The sequence below is a fragment of the Rhyacophila brunnea genome, unplaced genomic scaffold, assembly GCF_057557595.1.
Source record: "Rhyacophila brunnea isolate RB1 unplaced genomic scaffold, BYU_Rbru_1.0 scaffold_19, whole genome shotgun sequence".
NCBI lineage: Eukaryota > Metazoa > Arthropoda > Insecta > Trichoptera > Rhyacophilidae > Rhyacophila > Rhyacophila brunnea.
This window is the reverse complement of record NW_028232848.1, coordinates 26341917-26366342: the sequence shown is the minus strand read 5'-3', so window position 1 is coordinate 26366342 and position 24426 is coordinate 26341917. Positions and strand designations below refer to the sequence as shown.

The 24426-nt window shown below is 35.7% G+C and overlaps 1 protein-coding gene across 1 annotated transcript; it reads left to right on the top strand.

The window, feature by feature from the left end:
* The first annotated feature begins 316 nt into the window (after positions 1–316).
* Mfap1 (Microfibril-associated protein 1) lies at positions 317–22400 on the top strand. The gene is made up of 9 exons (XM_085946190.1): positions 317–526; positions 1093–1298; positions 3708–3976; positions 8846–9051; positions 9498–9682; positions 11982–12103; positions 12658–12801; positions 13302–13398; positions 20794–22400. The coding sequence occupies exons 1-9, from the start codon at positions 460–462 to the stop codon at positions 20983–20985; spliced, it is 1488 nt and encodes a 495-aa protein (XP_085802316.1). The 5' UTR covers positions 317–459; the 3' UTR covers positions 20986–22400.
* Positions 22401–24426: the final 2026 nt, after the last annotated feature.

The window sequence follows — 24426 nt, the reverse complement described above, 5'->3', positions numbered from 1 at the left end:
TCTGCTAGTTCTAGTCAGCGTTGCCATGTCTACTGAAATTTCAGTAGATCAACTGATATTTTTGGCAATATATTGAATCTACTGATATTTTCTACTGATATTTTCTGAAATCTGCCGACCATGAAAATCTGGGATCCGCGGCAAAATATTTCTCCTAAAAAAAACAAGCCGACTATGAAAAATTGGGAACCTGCGGCCCGCGGCGAAATTTTTTTCCTAAAACAGAAATCTACTGATATTTTGTCGAATCTACTGAATTTTTTTTACACATTCTACTGAAATTAAAAATTTTGACTTGGCAACACTGGTTCTAGTTATGTTCTAGTTTGACTTTGACAGATGGCTAGATGCAGTTCGAAACAATAATATATTTTAATATAATTTGAATTGCAGAAATTTAATAAATAAATATATTATACATAAATATTCTTCCAGAAAATTTAATTCATATCTATAAGAATGAATCTTCAAACACCTATGGGAATTCAGAGTTCGGCTGGAGCCATTCCAGTCCGAAATGACAAAGGTATATAAAATATCAATATTATGTATTTACTCCATTATTATTATCGTATATATATATTAGAAATTGTGAAACATGATTATTGATCAACCAGACAGTACAATGTAGTGATTATCCTTCACGATTGTTTTATTTGTAAGATTAGTTAAGTACTTACGTCAAACCAAGCTTTTTTGAGGTTAAATTTCTGTATAATATTATAAACTTCTAAATGTCTTGGTGCTTGGTAAAGATTACCTTCGCCGACGGTGGCCGCGCGGTTTAAGCGTTGGACTATCACGCCGTGGGTCCCAGGTTCGAATCCTGTGTCTGGCAAGTACACATATTGTTTTTCAATTTGTGTGCGAGTCAGGTTATAGACCTAATAGGTTGAGCAAGTGGCTGACATCCATTTCTCGTAAAAAACAAAATCTGTTAATACAAACCTCTACTCTGTGGAGGCCCATATGATCCTATTAAGGATTGGACATGGTCGAAAAAAAAAGAAGATTTCCTAGTTATTTGATTGTTTTGGCTTTCTATTCAGATTAAATAAAAAGCTAATGATGTGATTAAAATAAACTTTTCAGGCGAGGTGTCCATGCAAAAGGTGAAAGTGCAAAGGTATATTAGCGGTAAACGGCCTGAATATGCCCCCATTGTATCGTCTGATGAGGAGTCAGAAGGGGAGGACTTCTTGGACCAGCAGACGAGACCTGAGAGACGACACCAATTGCTTCCGCAGATCATCAAAGAGACTGTTGAACAGAAAATGGATGTTGAATCAGATAATGAGGTATATAATATATAGTGTTTTATGTCAAATACATTATACAAATTTGCGAAGTGGTTTTTAAACTTTTTCTTTACACATGCCCTTAGAACGATTATCTGATGCAGGTATGATGGATACTGAGTTGACTAATGACTAATAAGAAAGCGCACACAGATTGCGAAAAATGCGATGATACGTCTTACCATGATATGGAAGGATGGAGGAATGTGAAAATGATGCTTACGAACCACTCAATCATCCGGAGACTCCAGATCCTTTGAACAGGTCTCGACAATATGTCTAAAGACGCATTCTGCAAGTTTTTGGATATATTATTGGTGGTTCTGGGCAGCCTCCAGGAAGGAAAAGCAGAGAAACAACATTGGCACGGTGGAGGGACCAAAGAAAAGAGCATACTGGGGAAGTCTTCATTCTGCCCTGAGAGAAACAGAGGACTGTGAGAGGTGGAGAGTCTCGGTCGCTCAGAAGATGACCGCATTTCACGGTGGTCATGATCCTCAGCCATGAAGAAACAACCAAAAAAGAAGATAGATAGATGGATGTTCTGTCATTACTGCTCTGGTGGCATCATTATTGTTTTTATTGTTATAGAAATGTAAGGTACCCTTCAATTTGTCACTGCATTTCACCTAAGCTTAAGAGGACGCTCTACAGAATCGGCCTTGAGAATTGAAAATATGATTTTTTTACATGTGGTCCATAATAACTGGTCTACTAGTTAATATAAAAAGGTTGCCGCTAATGTTTGTCTCAATAAACTCCCTACAAGTGAAGCTTGTGAAGTGAAGCTATGGGGTGACCAAAAAATAGTACTTTCTAATAAAATTTATTTTCTAATAAATTTACTAATAACATTTAATGTTACTAAATTCAATATGTTTATCAGTTCTTTGGTGGGAAGTATTGCAACTGATATGATGGATATGATAACTTTTTTGATTATGTGTTGGCCACGATATAAACTTAATAATATATTAATAACTTTTTAACCTGAAATTGTCCGACAACTAAACATACGAAGGATGTTGACATACATATCAACCTACATTTTTATTTCATGTGCTATCCAAAAAACATTACTAATGAATAGTGCTTATTTGTAATGTTTAGGACCTACATATTAAAAATAATAGGTATTGTTTAATTCTAATGCATATTTTTTAAAACGTAGAATTTACTGTCTGCCCATAAAAAGAAAGTGACTTTTTATTGCCTGCGCAACTTCACTTTTATACTAGTGAAACAAGTGGTAGGTAAAGCCAATGGGCGAAATTATATATTATATTAAGAGTGCCTAAAAATAATTATTAACATACAGTCACTAGACACATTATTTTTTTATTAATCCATCGGACTGGCAGGCATATAAAAAATGACTATAAAAAATGACTATAAAAAATGACTATAAAAAATGACTGTCACTAGAAAAAGTGTCTGACAGGGCTGCCGACGCAATTAATTATATTGTACTTTTTAAATTTAATTTATAATATATTTTATTTAAGTTTTGTGCATCTAATGCCGGGTCCACACTGGCGCAAAACAATGTCGCGCGACAACCTCGATAAATTTTACGATAATTATCATAATGGCTTAAAAATTTTTACGATAATTATCATACTTATCGTAAAATTTAACGAGGTTGCCGGCAACATGTTGCCAATTTGGACCCGGCATAATATCCACTGTGGTTCACGTAGTGGCATGTACCTGTTTTTCTGGGGTCAACTAATTCAAAAAGTAAACACCCATAATAGAATTTTTCCAGTTTTGGTTGCATTATATTCCAACTCATTTCCGATATTATTAATGGAAATTTCTCGGTGTACATAGTAAACAAACCTACGAATAAAAAAAGACAGTAAGGAACACAGTGATTCATCGCAGTAAAAACTGGCAACCAAAATGGATTATATAATATATTCCATCGTATTATTTTCTCGAAATCATAAAGATACTATAATAGTATTTGAGTATCAACCTATGTTCAATTTGAATTGGGTTATAATAATAATATACCCGTAGATATATCAATAGTATGTTTGCCACGATATCCACCCAAGTTATCAGTATGTACTTGCACAGGTTTGATTAAAAACTATGATGAAATTAACATTTTACAAATATTATATTATTTTGACAGCCCTGTTTTCTGATCAGCGGACTAGAAGGTCGACAATAGTAATAATACTAATAATAATGTTTTTTTTTAAATAAAATCTCCGATGATTAGTGATTTTTGCCAAAAGATCAATTTAAATTAACGTGCGTACGACGCCGAGGTCGATTTCATACTAAATTATATTTGAATACTGAGCTCTTCAGCCGCCCCTTAAGGTTGTGTCAACGATTATGCATATTATTATAATATATAAAACCACATCTTGATAAATTATTTTAAATCTTCAGACTGATGATCCTCGTTTGAGACGTTTACGAGCTGCTCGAGATGCACAAGATGTTGAAACTGAAGATGCTGAGATGGTGGACGGGGAAGGGAGAAGACGGAGACACGCCTTGGAGCCAGAGATCATTGCCGTCGTTGAGGAAGAGCAGACGGAAGAGGTGACAGAACCTGCCAAGGCGAGGGACAGAGACAGGGACAGCGGAGTCAGTGACACCTCCAGCTCGGCCGAATCTGATGAGGAACTGGATGAAGAGGAGATCGAATTGAGGAGGTAATGTGTACTAGTATTCAGTTAAAAATTGAATGGTTCAGGTTTTTTAAGACTTTCACTACTGATATAATGAACTATTAATATTATATGGGAGACATACTAGTTCTACTATCTGATGGCAGGTTTTGTAAAATCATAAATATATATAAAAAACATACTAAGTATACACACATACCTATATTTAGTTTATTTATTAAAGTGAACCAACCAGATACAATATTAATGAATATGAGTTATATTATAATATTATACAGAGGAGGCAACACTTGCGGTCTAGCACCCGTCGCGAGCGGACGTCTCTTCCCGCACTCCGATACCTGCATACAACCGAGACCTTCTTACAACAAGATACAGACCAGACCAGTATTACCTACTTCTACCGCCGCAAGTGACCAGTCGACCTACCTGCAAATATCACCAGACGACCAAGCAAGAATTACCTACTTGCTAACTACACAAGCGACCAGACATCATACCTACTAGCTACCTACAGCTATAGGAAAGAGACAGAAGACTTCACAATGGAGAAAATCAACAACGAGATCAACAAGTTATATTCACGCAAACCATCCAGACTACGGGACCTCCTGACACTCCACCTACTTATCTTGACTGCCTATCAAGAGGAGGCCGAGACAGCTACCGACACACCCGCACGAACTCACTCCTGGAGGACAAACCACGACACCATTTTATCTCACACCTGGACCAACAGGAGCCGCCAGCCACACTACAGATCTCCAACTCGCTCAATCAGACGACCAACACAATCGCCGATCAAGAAAGCAGACCCTGTTACCCTCACTACACGGGAAAAAGACCGGATATCCGTAGTCATCAGGGGCTTTCCGATCGGCGTGTCAACAGAGGACATCACCAACGATCTCCTCCGCAGAGGTTACCCGATAGTCAGCGTCACGAGAATGACCCGGGGCAGGAGCCAGCATCCAATGCCTCTTGTCCTGGTCAAACTCTTCGACAACGACCGAGGGCAACTGATACACACTCTGCAGTTCGCATTACGACGCAGAATCACCGTAGAAACTCCGAGAAGCATCAGAAACACACACCTCAACAATACCAGCAACATGATGATAATGCGCAGCTCGACAACGACTACACAAACTCAGACAGACAACAACAACGCCGACAAACCCATACTACACAAGGAGGCCTCGCCGATAATGGACCGCACCATTGCTCCCGTCCCTCAGAAAGTGAAAGCAGACATCAGCCAGACTGAAGAAGCAATAACCAAGACACCGGAACCCAAAATCGCGGTCATATCACACTCACCGACCAGACCGATCATCCCAACTGAGCCCCCGGAAATCATCATCATCAAAAAAACAGAGACCCCGGAAACGGAAAATCCCACAACCGAAGCTTCCGAGACACCGGAAACTGAAACTCCGGCAACACATAAGACCGAAAACACAGAATCCCCGGAGAACAAAACTGCAATAACTGCTGAAACAGAAACAAAGACCCCGGAACCGGAAACCCCGATATCCGAAGCAGCTGAGACCACAGAAACGGAAACCCCGACAACACCGGAAATCGAAAATGCTGAGACCCCGGAGAGCGAACCGCTGCCGGAGGCTGACAACAGCAGCGAAGACGACGAGAACATGTATACTACCCCGGAACCGGACTATACTACCCCGGAACTGGACTTACCTGAGACACAAGATGACAGATGGGAGCTTGTCTCCAGAAAAAAACAGACGAAGACAGTGGAGGACGACTGGAAGCCTCCCACCAGAATACAACAGATTCAAAACAATACGACAATCATGAGAGAACAACCATTCAACGCATACGACGAACAAGACCTTTGGAACATTAAATCACACATAAAACATGTTAAATACACAATAGACTCCGAAGGCTATTGGATCGATGAATTTAGCCTAACACTCGACCTCCTCCAAGAGTACGAAGAAGAAGTAAATGCCCGCCTACGCAGTCTAGGCAAAAACCCAGATGTAGCTCCGAAGAAAAGCAAAGAAATACCGAAGAAGATGAAGAAAAACACAGGAAGAAAGAAGAATAATCGCCGATGAGCAACCACCTACGGAAGAGAAGATTGGAAGATCCATGTCGCGAAACATGGAAGCTGTGTCAATCGGCGGACGTTGCCGAATGAAGAGAGCTCCAAGCTCACTCTTATATGAATTAATTTTTGAAATTGCAAATTTTCAAAATTGAATATTTTAATACAACACTTGGACTTGAAGACAGCAGCCTCGCCCGGTCCTCATCAAGAACCGGGTAACTCACATCGCCACCCGAATGGATTGTACGAAGGAACAACACTTGACCTTGGAGGCTGCTGCATCTCCCGGCCCCCATCAAGGACCGGAGACTAACATCACCACGTCGAATCACGCGAATCCTTGCTAGCGACCTAATAATAGAGATGAAGGGGATGAGGCTACCCGCCGGAGTGCCCCAATAACACTAAAGGAAGATCAAAAGTCAAAAAAAAGTCAGAGGAGGCAAGGGAACAAAACAGCTCCACTCAATTACTGTGCTTCATAGTTCTGTAGAGTTTAACCACCGGATCCAAGATTGATTTCGTATGTGTGAATTGTGTAATGGTGAAAGAATTATAAATTCGAATATGTAATGTGAAAATTAATGAAAAGAATCCATAAAAATATTCCATATTTTTCATTTTATACTAGCCCTTTTTATTTCATATTAGCCCTGGTTGATTTTTTTAAATAATCTCATAGGTATATTGTTCATATACTGCCATCTCTTAGAATCATGGTGAACCAGTTATCCGATATACAAGTCTTTATGATACGAGGGTGGGTCAATAAGTCCTTAGAAAAGCCGACAGGTGGCGCGACTAGTACTGTAAGCGGTTTGTTTTCATGCAGCGGCACTACCGATTCAGTATGCTGCGAAGTTTCAATCAGATTGGTCGGGTTGTTGTGTGTTTCTCGTACATTTAAAAAAAAAATTTGCTTGTGGAAAATGGAAAAATGGAAAATGGAGAAAATTGAGTTTAGAGCTGTTATTAAACATTTTAATATAAAAGGGTTAACAGCAAAGGAAATAAAAAATGAGTTGGATTTAGTTCACGGCATATCTGCTCCTTCACTTGCAACTATTTATAACTGGTTAAATGAATTTAAACGTGGTCGTACATCAACAAAGGATGAACCACGCTCAGGACGTCCTGTAGAGGTGACTACACCAGAAATGATCAATAAAATCCACGATATGGTGTTAAGTGACCGAAGACTAAAGTTGAGTGAGATAATTGAGGTTACAGGGATCTCAAAAGGTAGCGTCATTTCTATTTTACATGACAAATTGGGCATGAAAAATATTTCTGCAAGATGGGTGCCGCGTTTGCTCACAGTCGACAATAAACGCAATAGGGTGGTGGCCTCTAAAGCCCTGTTGTCGCTCATGCAACGCAATCCGGATGAATTTTTTCGTCGCTTTGTGACTGTAGATGAAACATGGATACACCACTATACTCCCGAGACGAAAGAACAGTCCAAGCAGTGGATTGCGAAGGCAAACCATGTCCAAAGAAGGCGAAAACCGTAAAATCAGCTGGTAAGGTTATGGCTACTGTATTTTGGGATGCACGTGAAATTATTTTCGTTGACTATTTGGAAAAAGGAAAAACAATAACAGGGGATTATTATGCATCTTTATTGGACCAGCTAAAAAACAAAATTGAAGAAAAACGGCCTCATTTAAACAGGAAAAAAATCCTCTTTCATCAGGACAATGCCCGTGTTCACACATGTTTACGATCAATGGCTAAAATTGAAGAATTGAAGTTCGAATTGGTTGACCACCCACCGTATTCGCCAGATTTAGCCCCCAGTGACTTTTTCCTTTTCCCAAACTTAAAAAAATGGCTAAGTGGACAACGTTTTTTTTCAAATGAAGAAGTCATCGATCGGACAAATGCTTATTTTGAGGACCTTCCGAAAACTTATTTTTCTGACGGTTTAAAAAAAATTGAGAAACGTCTAACCAAGTGTATTGAGCTCCAAGGAGATTATGTTGAGAAATAAAAAAAAAATACAAAAATAAAAACTGTTTTAATGCTTTTTTCTAAGGAATTATTGACCCACCCTCGTATTATACTTTTAATATATTTCCAAAAAATATAATACGTTTATAAGGTTTTACTTTTTCATAGAAATTCGCGGCCTGCTGGATACCGCACATACAAATATCTCACAGCATTTAATGGGTTTTAAGGATCTAACTATACTTAGTCGAACCCTGATCTTACATGCTTAGAATTCACTTTTTCCTGCTTTTTACATGTAGTTTCTGCAGTACCATTTCATTTTCGTACATTTTCATATATTTAATATCCGTTTTACATTTTTATTTCCCGCAATTCATGTCTGAAATATAATATTATATGCATTCAAAATTTAATTAAAATTATAAATTACATTTATTTTAGCACATTCAATTGCGTATGTATGTATGTGTATGTATATATAAATAAATGTATAACAATTATTGAAATATGAAGTTGCAGATGCACACACATTTCACATTTCCTTTTATAAATATGTCTGCTGTGTTCAAGGCTGAGTTTATACAATGCTGTCAATGAGCGATATTTTACTGTACAAGGGTGGGCACACACAATTTTTTTTTGTCATTCTCCGTTTTGCCTTGAATGTTACGGTCACCTTCTGTTGACACTTTTTGTTCTTATTGTTTACATCATTTTTAGGTTTTTATTAAAAGGTGATTGTATTTTGTCCATAAACAATCAGAAAATGTATCTAAGTGTAGAAAGTTTAACAGCAATTTTCATTTAATATACTGATTTACAGTTGTTCTGTAAATATGCATTTCTGTTTCCAGAAAATTGCTCCGTCAAAAGTTAATGTCTCGTGTGGTAGAAGAAGAAGTTGAAGTGCTGGGCAAAGAGGATGAAGGAGCAGCTCCCGGAGCAAACAAAAGTTCACAGGCCGCTACTGACAGAGAACGTCGCGATGACGACGATGATGATGACGATGATGAAGATGCTGATGATGACGATGAATATACCGATAGTGAAGAAGACACAGGTTAGTTTAATGTTGTACCTACCAAATCTTCTTGTCTGCATGTCAAACTGTAAACTAACTACCCCCTTTCTGGTTAAAACCCCTAAAGCATTGAGTTTTCCGTTTTGTATGGGAAAAAAATATGCCACCACCAATTGAGCCGTGAATACCAAGAGTTTTTTTAATGAGTAGTTCACTGCATTTCTAATTGAATTGTTACAATATTCTCAGAGGTATAAGTAATAAACAATTTTTCCCCGTGATGAAGTAGTTGGTAGAGTGCCTGTCTTTGAAGCCGTGGGTACATATTCGCGTACCGCATCTGGCAAAGGATACATGTTGTTTTATGAATGTTTTTGATTCAGTGATAGGACCCATTGGATTAGTCGAATTGCTAACTTCCATTACTCTTGAAAAGGGACAAATGTTTGGCTATTATGGCATTCATCTTTACATTTTGGTTTCAGGACCGCGCTTAAAACCTGTGTTTGTCCGTGCCAAAGATCGCCTCACAGTGATAGAAAGAGAGAAGGCAGCCCTGAAACAAAAACAGACTGAAGTAGAAGCCAAGAAAGAGAAAGAAGAAAGGAGACGCGATGCCCTGCGGATGGTTGAGGAAAGCGTGCGCAGAGAACAACAGGATAGACAAAAAGTGGGTAACAATTTTACCATCAGATTTTCCACTTGTGATGCATCTTAAATATTATATTTAAGCAGGTTACTTGAAAATTTGACCATGTTAAATTGTTTGCCAGTTATGGGATGTAATAATTTTGTCTACCTTTATAATTTTTCATGGACACTGTTATTATCCAAGCCGTGGAAGAAATCGTTTTTTTATATAAATGTAGTCTAAACATATGGAAATGAAGCTGAAGAAAGGTTAGTGAGACTAATGATTAAATTAGTTGCACTTGCATTGCTGATACTTCACACGTAACCATCCATATTTTGTTTGAAAATTAGTAGGCATAGGGTCCTTTTTTGCTTCTCTTTCATATAATTAGGCTCCTATTTTTTAGAAGAAGGTTTGGTAAAAACGCAAAAACTGTAAAAGTAAACAATTCAAAAGAATTATTACTAGATTAATTTGTCAGTTTTGCACTATGATAATAATATCACCTTGCATTATTGTTAGAAGTGTGAAACAAGTTTTTTATACAACAAACCATCCTTATTTAGATGAATCATCGGAAATATCGGTATGTCACACATCTTCTTCTTCTTCTTCCACCCTGTCACGTCCCAACATTGGGGCATAGGGCAAGCACAAGTTCGCGCCATTTCCCTCGGTCCATCGCCAACTCTTGCGCCTCCCGCCATGTCAGACTGCAGGACGTAGGTCGCTCCTGTAGCACTGCTTCGGGGTGAGGGAGGGCCGCCCACGGCGATGGAACCCTTGAGGCTGTGCCACGTGTCCCAGCCACGTAAAACGTCTCTTCGTGATAACCTCAATCACCGAAGGCTGCTGTGTCTGCACACGAACTCGGGTATTTGTAACGCGATCGTACCAGTGCACCCCTAAGATTCGGCGGAGACATCGATTTTCAAAGCTCAAAAGCCGAGACTCTTGAAGCTTAGTATGATGCCATGTCTCACAGCCATACAGGAGTACAGGTAGCACGCACGCGTTAAACAAACGACAATTGGTCCTCACAGAATACAGCCTTGACCTCCATGCGGCTCCAAGTTGGTTGAATGCAGACCCGCCATAGCCATGCGGATTCCAAGCTCACTAGAAATACCACCATCGTCGGCAACCGTCGCACCCAAGTATTTGAACCTGGACACCAACTCGACGGGCAGACCGGAAACCCGCAAAGGAGTGTCGGCGTCGATGAATGCAGCACTGCACATGGATTTGGTCTTAGCCGCATTCAGATGAAGACCCACACGCATCGAGTTCGCGGCGAGCCTGTTCACGGTTACCTCCAATCGTTCGATCGTTGAGTCAAACACGACTGCGTCATCTGTCATCATGTCACACATACATTATAATAAAATATCAAAACAGTCCGCCAAATATTATGGTTGTTAACAAGAGTTTATAGCTATAATCTTTCAATGGACCAACTTAAAAAATATTATTTTTCTATGGCTACTAATTTAATCAGGGGAATATAATATATTCGCACAATTAAATGGCATTTTCACAAAGTTCCGACAACATTTAAAAACATGAAATTCACAACGGAAGTGGATGATTTCACAAATGATAGACAATTATGAAATGGTAGATTTTCAATATAGATGTAAATAGTTTTCACTATTGTCAATAGATTGTTGTAACACACAAAAATGAATAGATGTTTCGACGGAAAATATATGATGCTCTTTTTTGCGGCTAAATTAAGATTTTAACGTGAGTATACTTAATAGTATGTATTGATAAAATGACAATTTCTACAGTAATATCATACTTTATTTGACAGATCTGAAATATTTTGACGTCTTGCGCAATGGCGTGACCATCACCGAGTATTGGTGAAAATATATTGTTTCGCTTTGTGAATTTCCACCTTTTACTATGTGGCTAGTAGTCAAAACTAAGATCACTTATATTTTTAATGTGTGATACATTACTTTTGTTTGGTTTTATTTAGTTTATGTGAAAACTATTTTCTAAATGTTTGAATATTTTTTGTTGATGTGAATTTGACTAACGCGATGTGCGATTAATTCCCACTCATTAAATTATAGCAAAATGTTGTTAAATCGTCATTAACTGTTGTAATCCATAATGTTCTTCTAGTGCTATTCAAAGTGTTCAATTAAAACTGACAGTTGCACGAAAACAATCACATTGTTAAACTTGAGGTAAACTTGTAGGTATCTTTTGTCAAAGCATTTTCACAACATTATTTCTGTTTCCATTGCCATTGATAAACTTCCACCGTATAATTATAGGTACACATACATTTCATGAATGCATATAATCTTCTGCTTTTTAGACTGACGTTGAAGGAAATTTAAATGATGTCTGCACGGATGACGAAAATGACGAAGTGGAGTACGAGGCTTGGAAATTGCGAGAAATGAAGAGAATTAAACGGGACAAAGAAGAACGGGAAACGTAAGTTTATCATGCGCTAAAATTGTTATACTAAAAGTGTCTACTATTTAAGTACATGATTTTGATTTGGAAACTTCTCTGCATTCAATACTTTCCGTTTGTGTGGTGTCTATTTCAAAAATCCACATATGGGCAAAATTTAACAAAAAACACATAAATATTATTGCTTTCTATGTTATTTACACAATATGTAATGATCTACCACTTCTTAGCAAGTTAAAAAAATGTTTACAAACCTTAAATACATAATATTCAAGCGAGACGCGTTGATGTCATTGTTTAAATTGGTAAACGTCAAAATGCTCTGCGCGGTGTAGTTCATGTTTTTTCTGGCAGGTTCGACACATCCAGTCGCACATAATAATATGTACATACTTGCTTCAGTTTGTCACTGAGTGCATTAGGGAACCCAGTATCAGTTATCAGTACCATTCATCAACTATACATGGATATTTAATTCCATATAAAATATAGAATTTGAAAGAATATCGTGTGTCATGACAAAACAAATCATCATTTGCGTGTGTAATCTTTTCTAATTTGGTTTATTTTAGACTGGAGAAAGAAGCATTGGAAATTGACCGCCTTCGAAACATGACCGAGGAAGAAAGAAGATTAGAACAGAGAATAAACCCAAAACAAGTAACAAACAAAGGCGTCAAAGGGAAATACAAGTTTTTGCAGAAATACTATCACAGGTTTGATCACTTTACTTATCTTTAACAATGCTTTATAGACTGGAAACTTTAATAAATTGGCGTACTAAAACCTCCTGTTTAAATTTATAGATAGCTTGATCCCATTTTATTACAGTGAAACCAGTAAACCAGTACAGTGAAAATCCTCCTATAAAGTTGTTACCTAATCTCATAATAATTTTTTTAACACTGCCAAAAGTATAGCGCATCTAAAAGTATTATTTCCACAATTAAAAATTATCCAAATGGTCAGAATGTCTTATAAATCTTTTTCATGCTTATTCCCAATACAATGTGTAATATGCACATGTAATTTTAATTAACTATTTTTTCAGTTCATGATGTGCATGACAGAAACACTATTTTCATTTGTTTTGTTCGTCTGTCATAGACTTGAAAATAATGTTTTTAAAAATCAGAACTGCGTGGAGACGCGTGCGTATTTCAGGCTTAATATTTTGGAGAATGTTAAATTATATGTATTTTTATTTCTTTTACAGAGGTGCCTTCTATTTGGATAGAGAAGAAGAGGTTCTCAAGCAAGATTTCTCTGGAGCAACATTGGATGATCACTTTGATAAGAGTGTTTTACCAAAGGTTGGTGGTCTATGTTTCGTTATAGCGTATTAGACAGTAGCATCTTTACAATATGAAGACATTATTCCTTATTTGAAAGCATGAGAAAAGCCCTTAGTATAGTTAACATTCATTTAAATTATATTTGTAAAAGCTGTATTATTTTTGCTGTGAAACGTATTAACCAATGCAACTTAAGGCTATACCTCAGTTGAGGCATGATCTAAAAAGATCGTGGCTAGGCAATGCGGGGATTGCGGGTCGCGGGTGCAAATGACGCATGCCGAACGAAATATAATTTGTCATATAAATCCAACATGCGTCCATTTAATGTTCTGTTTATTGTTCTATTAGAAACAATAATAATGTATTCATTGACATGTTTTCTTTTTCAAGTAAATGGGTAAAGTTTTTAGTCATCATTACACGATTTAAGAATTAATACCCCCGTCGCCATCATGAAACAAATTGACATATTCACACCTCCACGTTCACTCTCCGAATACCGGCGAGTCCAAAATTTCATCGCGCCTATAGTTGAAAATTATTTTCCGTTTCACTGATCTATCGTCTTAACACGTTCACTGCAAATAAAATATCACACGTGATACAGAATAACTGGAAATTCGCGAATTTAAGCGAAGTGCTGAAACCCTATAACTTTGTTAAAAATCAAAATATACAAACAATTTAATCACCATAAACTAGTTTTTTCCTTCAACTCCCCAAAATACATGACGCCTTCGACGGATACTAACCAGATGACGCAACTCAAGAACTTAACATTCACAGCCATTCCAGGCTAAGCGAACTAAAGCGTTCAAACCACACGCGTGTTTTGCATTTATCTACATTTTTATTTTCGACAAATTTTCTTACCTCTTTAGCGTTTCATTTTTTGTTTTACAGCCATTGATTTACAAACTTTATCGATAATACTTCTTATAGTTGAATTATTATACACGAGAAAACTGTGATAATGAAAACATTTGAATGTTCATAATGATATTTTCATAATTTGAACTAGGTACAAGATACACTTTCACAATTTCACAACGTATATTTATGAAATAGTCTGAAACAGGGATTATAATATTATGGCAAAAAAGTTTATATATACTAAAGATACGATGACTTCATATTGCTTTAGACACATTACTATGGAAGTTTTATTCACGAGTATACGATTTTGAAAATTTCGATAAAACGCACATAAATGAATTTTTACGGAACATGGATATATTATAATGTTTGATACACTGTGATACCAACTAAATTTGCTTGTGGAATAGCCGGAAACATGGCTCTAAACAAAAGCCAGGTTTACCCGGACAGTCGAGACAACAAAACAGGGAAGCTTTTCGAGTTTTGCTAATACTCCAGCAATATTTACATCTACATCTCTTCGTATTGCCAGTACTATCCTTTTCACAAAAACTAGGTAGGTGGATTTTTATCATGGGTTGTGTTGGCAAAGTAGGTGGATGTGGGCCAAGTAATGCTCTAATCACCGACAGCCTAAAGTCGTACAGGGACATTTTTGAATTTTCAAAATTATTTAAATAATGAGCATTCAAAATATGTACTCAATTATCATCCTTGGCTTTTAACATTGTTTTCCAAATGGATTGGTCGTGTATGTTATATCACCATCAAATTCTGATGATATCGTTAGCATGTCTCGACGGTTTTTCCACGTGGTAACGCATACACCTGTTTCAGTGTATTGAATAATACATTCACCGGCTTTCAATTTTTTCTTCACAACTTCATCAGGATTTCCTTTTCTATTATTTCTGAGTGTACCTGTAACGAATGTCTTATCACTCACCAGTGGGACACTATTTTAGAAGTTGTCCATGTAAACAGAACAGCCAATTCCCGTTTTTCCTTCCATTAACTTCCGGACAACTATATTGGTATGGTCTTTTCCCCCCAACTCTATCTGCCGACCCGCCATAAAAAATAAGTTTTATACCATATTTAGACTTTTTCCCCTCGATATATTGCCGTATTATAAGTCTACCACGCCAGAAAACCAACGATTCATCGATTGAAAGGTTTTTTTTTCAGTGAATACATGGCATCCATCCTCTGATTGAAAAAATCAATTAGTGGCTGTATTTTCCCTATACTCGAGCTGTCTATTTCGTTAAAAATCAATTCGAAAATAATCAATTGGATCTTTGCTATTCATTTCCATTTGAATACTGGGTGTTCCAGAAAATTGAATAGGCGTAGCTTGTTTTTTAGACCACTTGGGAATTATATTCGACGCCGCAATAGATTGTGAAAATATTTCATTCTCACTTTCATCTTCTGATTCTAATTCCGATTCTATATTGTAGTCATATAGGGTATTCTCAAAATCACTACCATCACTATCATCCATAGTATCGTCGCTTTCATTTCTTCTCGGTTTCTTTGAACAAGATGACTTATTCATTTTCAGTGGAGAAGAAGAAGGCGTAAATTATCACACAAAGAAACACGACACTTTTGAAAAGTACAATAATACAAAACAGTCAAAGAAAAATATAAACAATGAAACTTTCAATATCACTAATAAAACAGTTATATACAATAAAACAAAAGCATAATCATGTGATAAAAATAAAACACTGATTAAGTTAACTTTATTACAGCTGAAATAAATGTTCTGCCAAAAAATAATAATTCGATCACCATTTGAATTCGGTTTGCATATGTGTACATGGGCCTCTATATGAATAAATCATAAAAAACGTTTGCAAGCGACCGATCAGGGCGAAATATCGATATATACTGAAGGATATTTAGTCACGCTGATAATGTTTGTCAACTTTTGTAGCCAAGCTGTAAAATTTTCATTCGAATGCATTGTAATAATGATGTGAACACGGCTGCCGTATCCGACGCGTGGCTACAAAATTTGTATTGACACGGTGGGAGCCGTATTCGACGCACTCATACGTATTAACAGGTTACATGAGTGAAACATGAAAAAAAATAGGATTTCATTTTATTAACCCATTTAAACATGCATGGATTTACTGCTGGCAGTACGTATTATCGCGATCATAAAAATAAAATGCAAATGTAAACACTTGTTGTGTAAGTTGCAAGACTGCATGCTTGGACCAACAAAGTTTAGTGGCTTCTGAATTTTCGCGCGATGGTTGCAACTTGCGCAAACATGCGCGGTAGAACAATCATTGCGACCCTGACAGCAAACTATATGAACAACACCGCACAGCACACAAAAAATGCTCGCAACAAAAACAAATGGCATTTCGCTGATACTCGATACATGAGATTGGCGCGATAACCAGTATTTTTGTTTGTTAACAGTTATGGTCGCGATAGATTAATTTGTCCACTACTAGTTTATATGAATGTTATTAAGTATTTATTTTTTAAATATTCCTTTGTTTTTAATTATTTTACTATTGATACAGTGAATTGATTTTTTGATAAACTTCGAAATTAGATCGATAATCAATAAATTATTGCGATAATCTGGAACTTTAATGCGCTGGTCATCTACGGCAGTGACAGATGGAGCATATAGTTGTGATTATATTGAGATGCATGTCACGTACTATCATGCTGTCATATTTATAGGCCATCCATGGACTGAAACCGTATGCGGTTTCGAACCGTGTGTTATACTAAGCTTATCTTTTCTGGTCATGGAAATAATATTTCCACAAAGTATATAATAAGCATCTGATCGTATCCGTTTATACCATACACTTACACTTACAAATTTAGTGAAAATATATTTTCGTGACCAAAGATCATAAGTTTAGTATGGCACATGGATCTAAACCGCATACGGATTCAGTCCATGGATGGCCTCTTAGTCTATGGTTTCGTCGTTTTGCAGAATATTTTGAACGAACACGATCTCTGTAAATTCAATAATATTTTGAACAGAACTCGACTTGCAGACCAAAGATAATAGACAACATTCTTATAGAAAATACATATTGCCAACTGCTAAAAACAAAAAACATGTGATTTTAAAATCGATTCAAAAATATTTAGGCATGTAGAAAATGATAAAAAACGTTCTTTGAGTTATGCAGGTGTCGATGAAGTGCAGTACAACAGTTCTGGTGATTTCGGCAGATTTTGCTAATTGACAATGTTCATTTAAAGGTTCAAAATGTGCTACGGTATGGGAGCATCAGTCTGATAACATTTTAAAGACCAAAAAAACGACATTACACACTTTTTCCCATAGCAGCAGCTTACTGTGACGTCACGTGATAGTATGCGACGTGCAGCATAATATTATAATCACAACTTATACGTCAGATGTTAATCTGCAGCAAACTTGATTGCATAAACAATGTCAAAAACATGTCTTAAAAAAAGTCTGTTTGTACTAAATAAGAAAGCATTTCAATGAATATTTTTGTACTCTATGGAAATAATGAAACTAAGACATTGATAACTACTATTAAGTTTTGAGATACCATAATTATTATATCTTCTATTTGACAGCGGTCATCTTGGTCGTCGCCACAGAGGATTTTGTATGATTTCGTAACTATTGTATGGGATTAACTAATAGTCCTGTTGGTGAAAAAACATTAATTACATAGGATTATGTAGGATGACAGTACTGGAGTTTGTAACAGTGCTTCACAGAATATGACGCTCTCTTGTTTCTTTATTCAAATCTTATTAATTGCTTCCATTTGTTTTTCATATTGATTGATTCTTTTTTTAAAGTTTAACAATTATTATTAAACTTAACACCTTAACACATAACAAATATAATCTTGTAATTAACGCCTAAAGGGGCCCGTAAACGAGCATCAAAAATTGCAGATTGACGATAAAATTGCCAAAAAAATGGTGCAACTATTGCCAGTTGCTGGGCAATGTATGACTCGTCATCAGTGTCGGGCAAGTGAGGCTGATGTATTTTGTGCGTACAAGTGACAACAACGGCCGGCAATCAAGTTTCTGCACCATATCTCGTCCTTAATAATCACATAAACAAATTAATCCAAAATGAAAAAAGGATTTGTATCGGGTCCTACTTTTAAACAAACGTGAATCCATAAGTAATATAAACCAGGACTTAGTGATTGATAATTATTTATTTAAAAACTTTAAAAGAATGTCAAAATTTGACGTTTATTGAAATTTGACGTTTGTGCAGCTTTGTAGTTGGCCTCTTCATATTAGGATCATTATATAGTTTGGATTCGATGTTCCATAGCTCCGGACGTAAATAAACCTCATTAATAAGCTCCAATACCCTGTCGTTTGTCCATTTATTCATTGTACGTAGTGTGAATTGAAAATAGTAATACACCATAATAATATTAATAACGACAAGGCGAAAAATTATAACAATGTATCGTCAAATCGGCTGTCACTAATGTTTTTATTGTTGCTAGGGGTGAGATCAAAAACAGAGACACACATATGCAGCAGAGCGAGAATGAAATAGATTTATATAGAAATTATTGCCGTATTTTCGATTGAGTTTGATATTCGATGTATCGACAAACCATGCTGCCAGAAACAAAGGCAATAGATGTAAAGTTTCGGCAACGTATACTACTATTATCATGTTTTGGGGATCTATTAACGGCGACACAATTGCCGTAAAAAGTGGCTTGTTTACGGGCCCCTTAATAAAAGCATATTGATTAGTAATAAACCTCAATAAGTCCCTTAGCTCAAATAACCAATTGGTAAAATGTTTACGAAATGTAAACAAACTGTTTGAAAATGAGCTTTATTTGGGATTTAGAACAACAAAAATGCAGCTGTTGTTGGTAACGTAATAGATTCTTGGGTTTCCACTGCATGTACTTCTTCCTTTTTTCCTCGACGTTTTGTGTGACGGGCTTGTTGCAGTGGCCATTATCAAGAGACATGTGTTATGATGAAGTGTAGTGTTTGTAGGTGTATGAATGCAAACATCGCTCTAAGAATGCCAAAAAGAATCCGATTAGCTAAGAGCAAACGTTGCTCAGAGTAATGTGTCAATCGATATGACCAGAGATACCGGATCGAATATTGGATTTTGCTGACAGTGCTGGAAGCTATGAAAAAAGGAGGAAGTACATGCGGTGGAAACCCAAGAATCTATTATGTTAAAAAACAACCATGAAAGTCTCAAACTGCTGTTGGTAGAGTATACGTTTTATAACTTTGCACTTTTTTTGCATTTTTTAATACACTGATATGTACTCCTGTTTCTGATTACCTCGCATAAAATTATATGAACTGATATTCACTTCTATTAATATATGTAGTAATAAATACAAAAATTGATAATATGTGTAAAAATATATTTTTAGAATATATTACATCATTTTCATCCTAGAGCCGGAGTGCGTTATGAAGCGTATACTCTAGCTCGCGGTTGAGTGTGTAGGAGTGCATTATGAACCTAGTCTATTTAAGTAAAACATACATTGTAAAACCATGTTTAGTTAAGTACCATTTCAAGTGAACCCATACTTTGTAACAAAATGTAGACAATTGTTTCTCCACGCACCCCGAGAGTGTTGACCTCTCGTGCAAAGACGGTGACTCACGAATATTATTAAGAAACACAAACTGCAGACTTATCAAATATTAAAAAGCACATTTCACATTGGAGATAGGGAGTTTCAAAGTTCAATAAATAAAAACTTTTGTTGATTTTTTTTCAAACTTCCCACGATGTTTTCATGTATTTATTAAAATTATTATTTGGTTGAAAACTTCACTAATCATTGATTTGTAGAGTATAGGAAGCTGTTTTAAAACATATTAGATCAACAATTTAAACAATAGATGTCACATAGTCACAAAAAAATTCACAAATATATGCAGTACGTATTCACGCAGCGCCACTTTCTCATGGTGATGCACTTAAAAAATCTATAATATATTTATTTGGTAAGAAACCTCGCTAACCAAAGTTTTATTTGGTGCAGAAATCTTCTTAAACTCATTTAATTCATTATTTTTTCGATAGATTCAAAAAATTAACGAAGACGTGCCTTCTCAGGCGCGTGAATTTCTCGTGCTTGGTAAAGAAGACAAAAAAATGTCGCATGTGAAATTCTCATGTTTGGTTGGCTATGGGTTAATACTACCTAAACTACCGCTAAATGAGTATTCACTTTACAGCCATATTATTGTATATTGTCTATGTACCTACCTCTGAATAAAGACAACTATCACATTTTTACGTGACACACATACCTAATCATTACAGACTGCTTTTACTTTCTTCTTTTCATCCGATTAATACGCACAGAAAAATCCTCCCTACAAAATGCCACTTTTGCCGTAGATGTTTTAACCAGATTTTTTAGTTTATTCGTTAGTGTGTGTAGGGCTTCATACAAATTTAGCCTACAATGCCTTAATGTCAACGAATAAGTGGTTATTTACAAATGCTTTTTTTTTCAGGTTATGCAAGTCAAGAAGTTTGGACGGTCCGGCAGAACGAAATATACGCATTTGGTGGATCAAGACACGACACAGTTTGACTCTCCGTGGTGCGGAGAGACAATTCCTCAGAACGTTAAATTCCATGCAACGGCGCGTGCCGGAACCAAACAACACTTTGATAAACCGTCAAATAAAAGAAAACATTATTAAAAAGGTCATTAAATACCGAACCTCAACAATTAAATTAATTTTTATCCCATTGTTTCAAATTGTTATCATGTATAATATTATTATCACTGCCATTTCAGTGTAATATAATAATAATAGTACATATTGTGTTGGGTATTACACTAAAAGTTTAAAAAATTACAATTCTTATTCAATAATTTTATTGAACTCCTCTCCTGAAAAATGGCATTATCCTGAAATCTTCTTTTTGAGATAATAGCGTTTAAATATCATGACGCGCAGTTAAAAAATCATGTGATTATAATATTATGCTACACATCACCGCTTTAATATTTCTAGTGCCATCTATTGATGAGATTAATAATTAATATTCAATTTTGGCAGATATGTAGACACATAATGTATGGTGCATCATTGAATTGATTCACGGACAACAAGCGCTTATATAATGCTCTTTTTCTGGAGAAGTTGTCAATTAAAGTTTTTATTTTGTTGGACAATAGGTCAAAAGGTGTGGTTGTAAGTCTTCCCTTAATCTATTGATCCTTGGGTTCACGATCTGCACACAAAACGCATGTTTGAAATACGTTAGAATAATCTTGCTTGGTACTTCTCAATAAATGACCTTACATCATTAATAATGTGAACCTACTTCCTATCATATATATTGCAGTGGCGAAGGGTGACTTTTGGAAAGAGGTAGGCTGCGGAGATCTGATAAAAAGAACACAATTGTCAGGTATACTTACGAGAAATAAGAAGATAATACGATATTTTACTACTAATGAATAGGTACACACTAATGATAATGACACAGTAATTTAATGAAACTTCAAAAACTCACTGACGACATAAAATTAAGCGATCAGTTTAAATTACGTATTTTTTCAAAACATTTATACACATCAAAAATCATTACATAAAAGTTCTTTTTATTTTTAAAAACAGTCTATATTTATTAATATTTGATTAAACACCATAGAAACTTTTTTTTTAAATTATCTAATTATTAATTATTTAGTTTTAGGCTCTGCGATCGGAGCTTACCTTAGTTCATACAATTCGATAGACTGGGCTACGTGACGTAAAGTCCATATGAAAAAAATTGAGAATTATTTGAAACATAATCCGACCTTTATTTACGTCAAGGTAGATGGCGCGTTGTGGTATATTTTTTATAACCTTTGCAGATTGTTTTGTAATTACTGTGTAATACATTCCTACACATACAGCATCTCTCGTTGGCAAAATAAATTATTTTATAGAATATTATAATCAAGTGATTATATAATAAGTCAATATGCAATTAAAAAATATTTTTCTTAAGAAGGTAGGCTTCAAATAATCGCCTAGTATGGAATCTTCGCCACTGATATATTGTTAGCCTCATCTCAAATCTCATTTTTTTTTTAAATTGTTCATAACTAACTTTTATTAATAAAAAAACAAAACGTAACAAAACAAAAATAAAACTTGTGATAAACTAGATTCTTCGACTAGCTCTTAATTATCTTGTTAAATTACACACTCAAGAAAAAGGACCGCTTATTGGAATGCCGTTGGTTTATTTCTATACACTTTAACTTATATTACTAAATTATATAATTATTTATCGTTGTTTTTATTTTTAAAGTAACAACTGCCACTATGACGTTTAATAGTTTGCTTACGTAAGGAATTGCAAATGGCCGACAATAATAAATTCGCTGCCTAGGCAACGGAACAATTCTGAACTATAATATTATACTGTATAATCGTCACGATGGCAGTATCATACTGTGGCATAAAGGTAGTGCGTTTGCCTGTTAACCGAACAATCGGTGGTTCAAATCCAATCGAGTGTGTTTTTTTTCGCGTGAAAAAATAAATTATGTGTTACATGTCACATGCCAAAAATACACTCTGATCTGATTTTCCAAACGCGCCTAAAGAAGTATAACTTCAAAAATAATATGTCCTGTAAAATCTAACTTCTGTAATATTGTCTCCTTGGTGGTGAATAATTGATCTGCTCTATATAATATATCTAAATAAATGGATTTTTTTGACCAAAGGCCTTTAGATTGTGATGTTTTGATAAGATATCATGTTAACTCTTTAACCCTTAGACTGCGTATGGCATGTAAACATGCCATAGACTTTATCTCGTATTTTTGACCAAACTAGAAGAGACACTTGTGGATAATATGCTTTAAAAATTAGTTCAAACCTTTAGGTAGACATATCAGGCAACAGATCATAAAAATGTCAAGTAAAACACAAGGAAATATATTTTTGAAAAGAACACTCGTTATTCAGTTGTTTGAATCGCGCGCCATTGCGAAGACGGGTGTACTAGATGCGTCACCAGGGTTATCAAAACAAAACATTGGTCATGCATCGAAAAGTGTGCATCGATAATATTTTTATTTACCTTTTAATTAATTATTATGATTACGTTAGTGTTATGTATTTTTTCTTAGTGATTTGTGATCTCGAAAGAAACATATTGAAGATTTGTTTTTAGTATTTTTGTCATTATAAATATATGTGAAATAATTATTTCACCCGCCAAAATGTCACTACCACATAATATTATCGAAGAAATAATGCTGGAAAATATTTTATCGATGCACAGCTCTCCAGTAAATTTGTTTGGCTTTGTTCATTGTTCCATGTTTGATATTTACATTATTATAATGGGTAATAATTTATATTTTTTATGTGCCACGAAACTGTGTTAGCTCTGTTCACATGCCTGGCGATTATTCGACAGGCGCTTTGTACAATGAAAAAGCCGACGGCGCCTCATAAATTATATTATAATAGTATTTTAGCAGTGCGGTAATTATTTTTAGTGTTTTATTCTCCAAAACATGCTAATGAATAAGTGGATGACAACATTATTTTATGGTGACGAAAATAAATATAGGTTCAGAATTTGAAACGGTAATAAAATTTGAGCTTACGACTTACTAAATGCGATAAGCGATAACCCACTGATTATTCTACAAGTGATTTAGTAATATATCTGTCATAGACCGTAACCAACTACACGGCAGCATGTATTCAACACAGCCCTGTGTATAACAAATACAAACGCGTCGAATTGCTCGGTAGTATGTGTTGAAACCGTGTATGTGAAGACTGGACGGCCGCCATTTTGAACGCGCGGTCAAAGCTTGGATAATTTTTAGCGTCTTCACTTTCTTCGATTTATTCGAGAATGTAACGAATATAGTTTATTTCTTGGTGCATTTGGAATAACTGATATATAGTTCATCTAGTAATCTATTTTTTAATTTTGGAATCGATCTGTTTTAGCTGTAGTGACCGTTTTAACAGATCAGTTGACTGAAAATAAATTCCCGCGAAAATGGCTCGCAGCGAAAGGGTTAAATGGCGGGGGTATTAGAATGGTGGTACCCGGCGGGCCACGAATTTCTATGAAAAAATAAAACCTTAGAAACATTGTTATTTAGA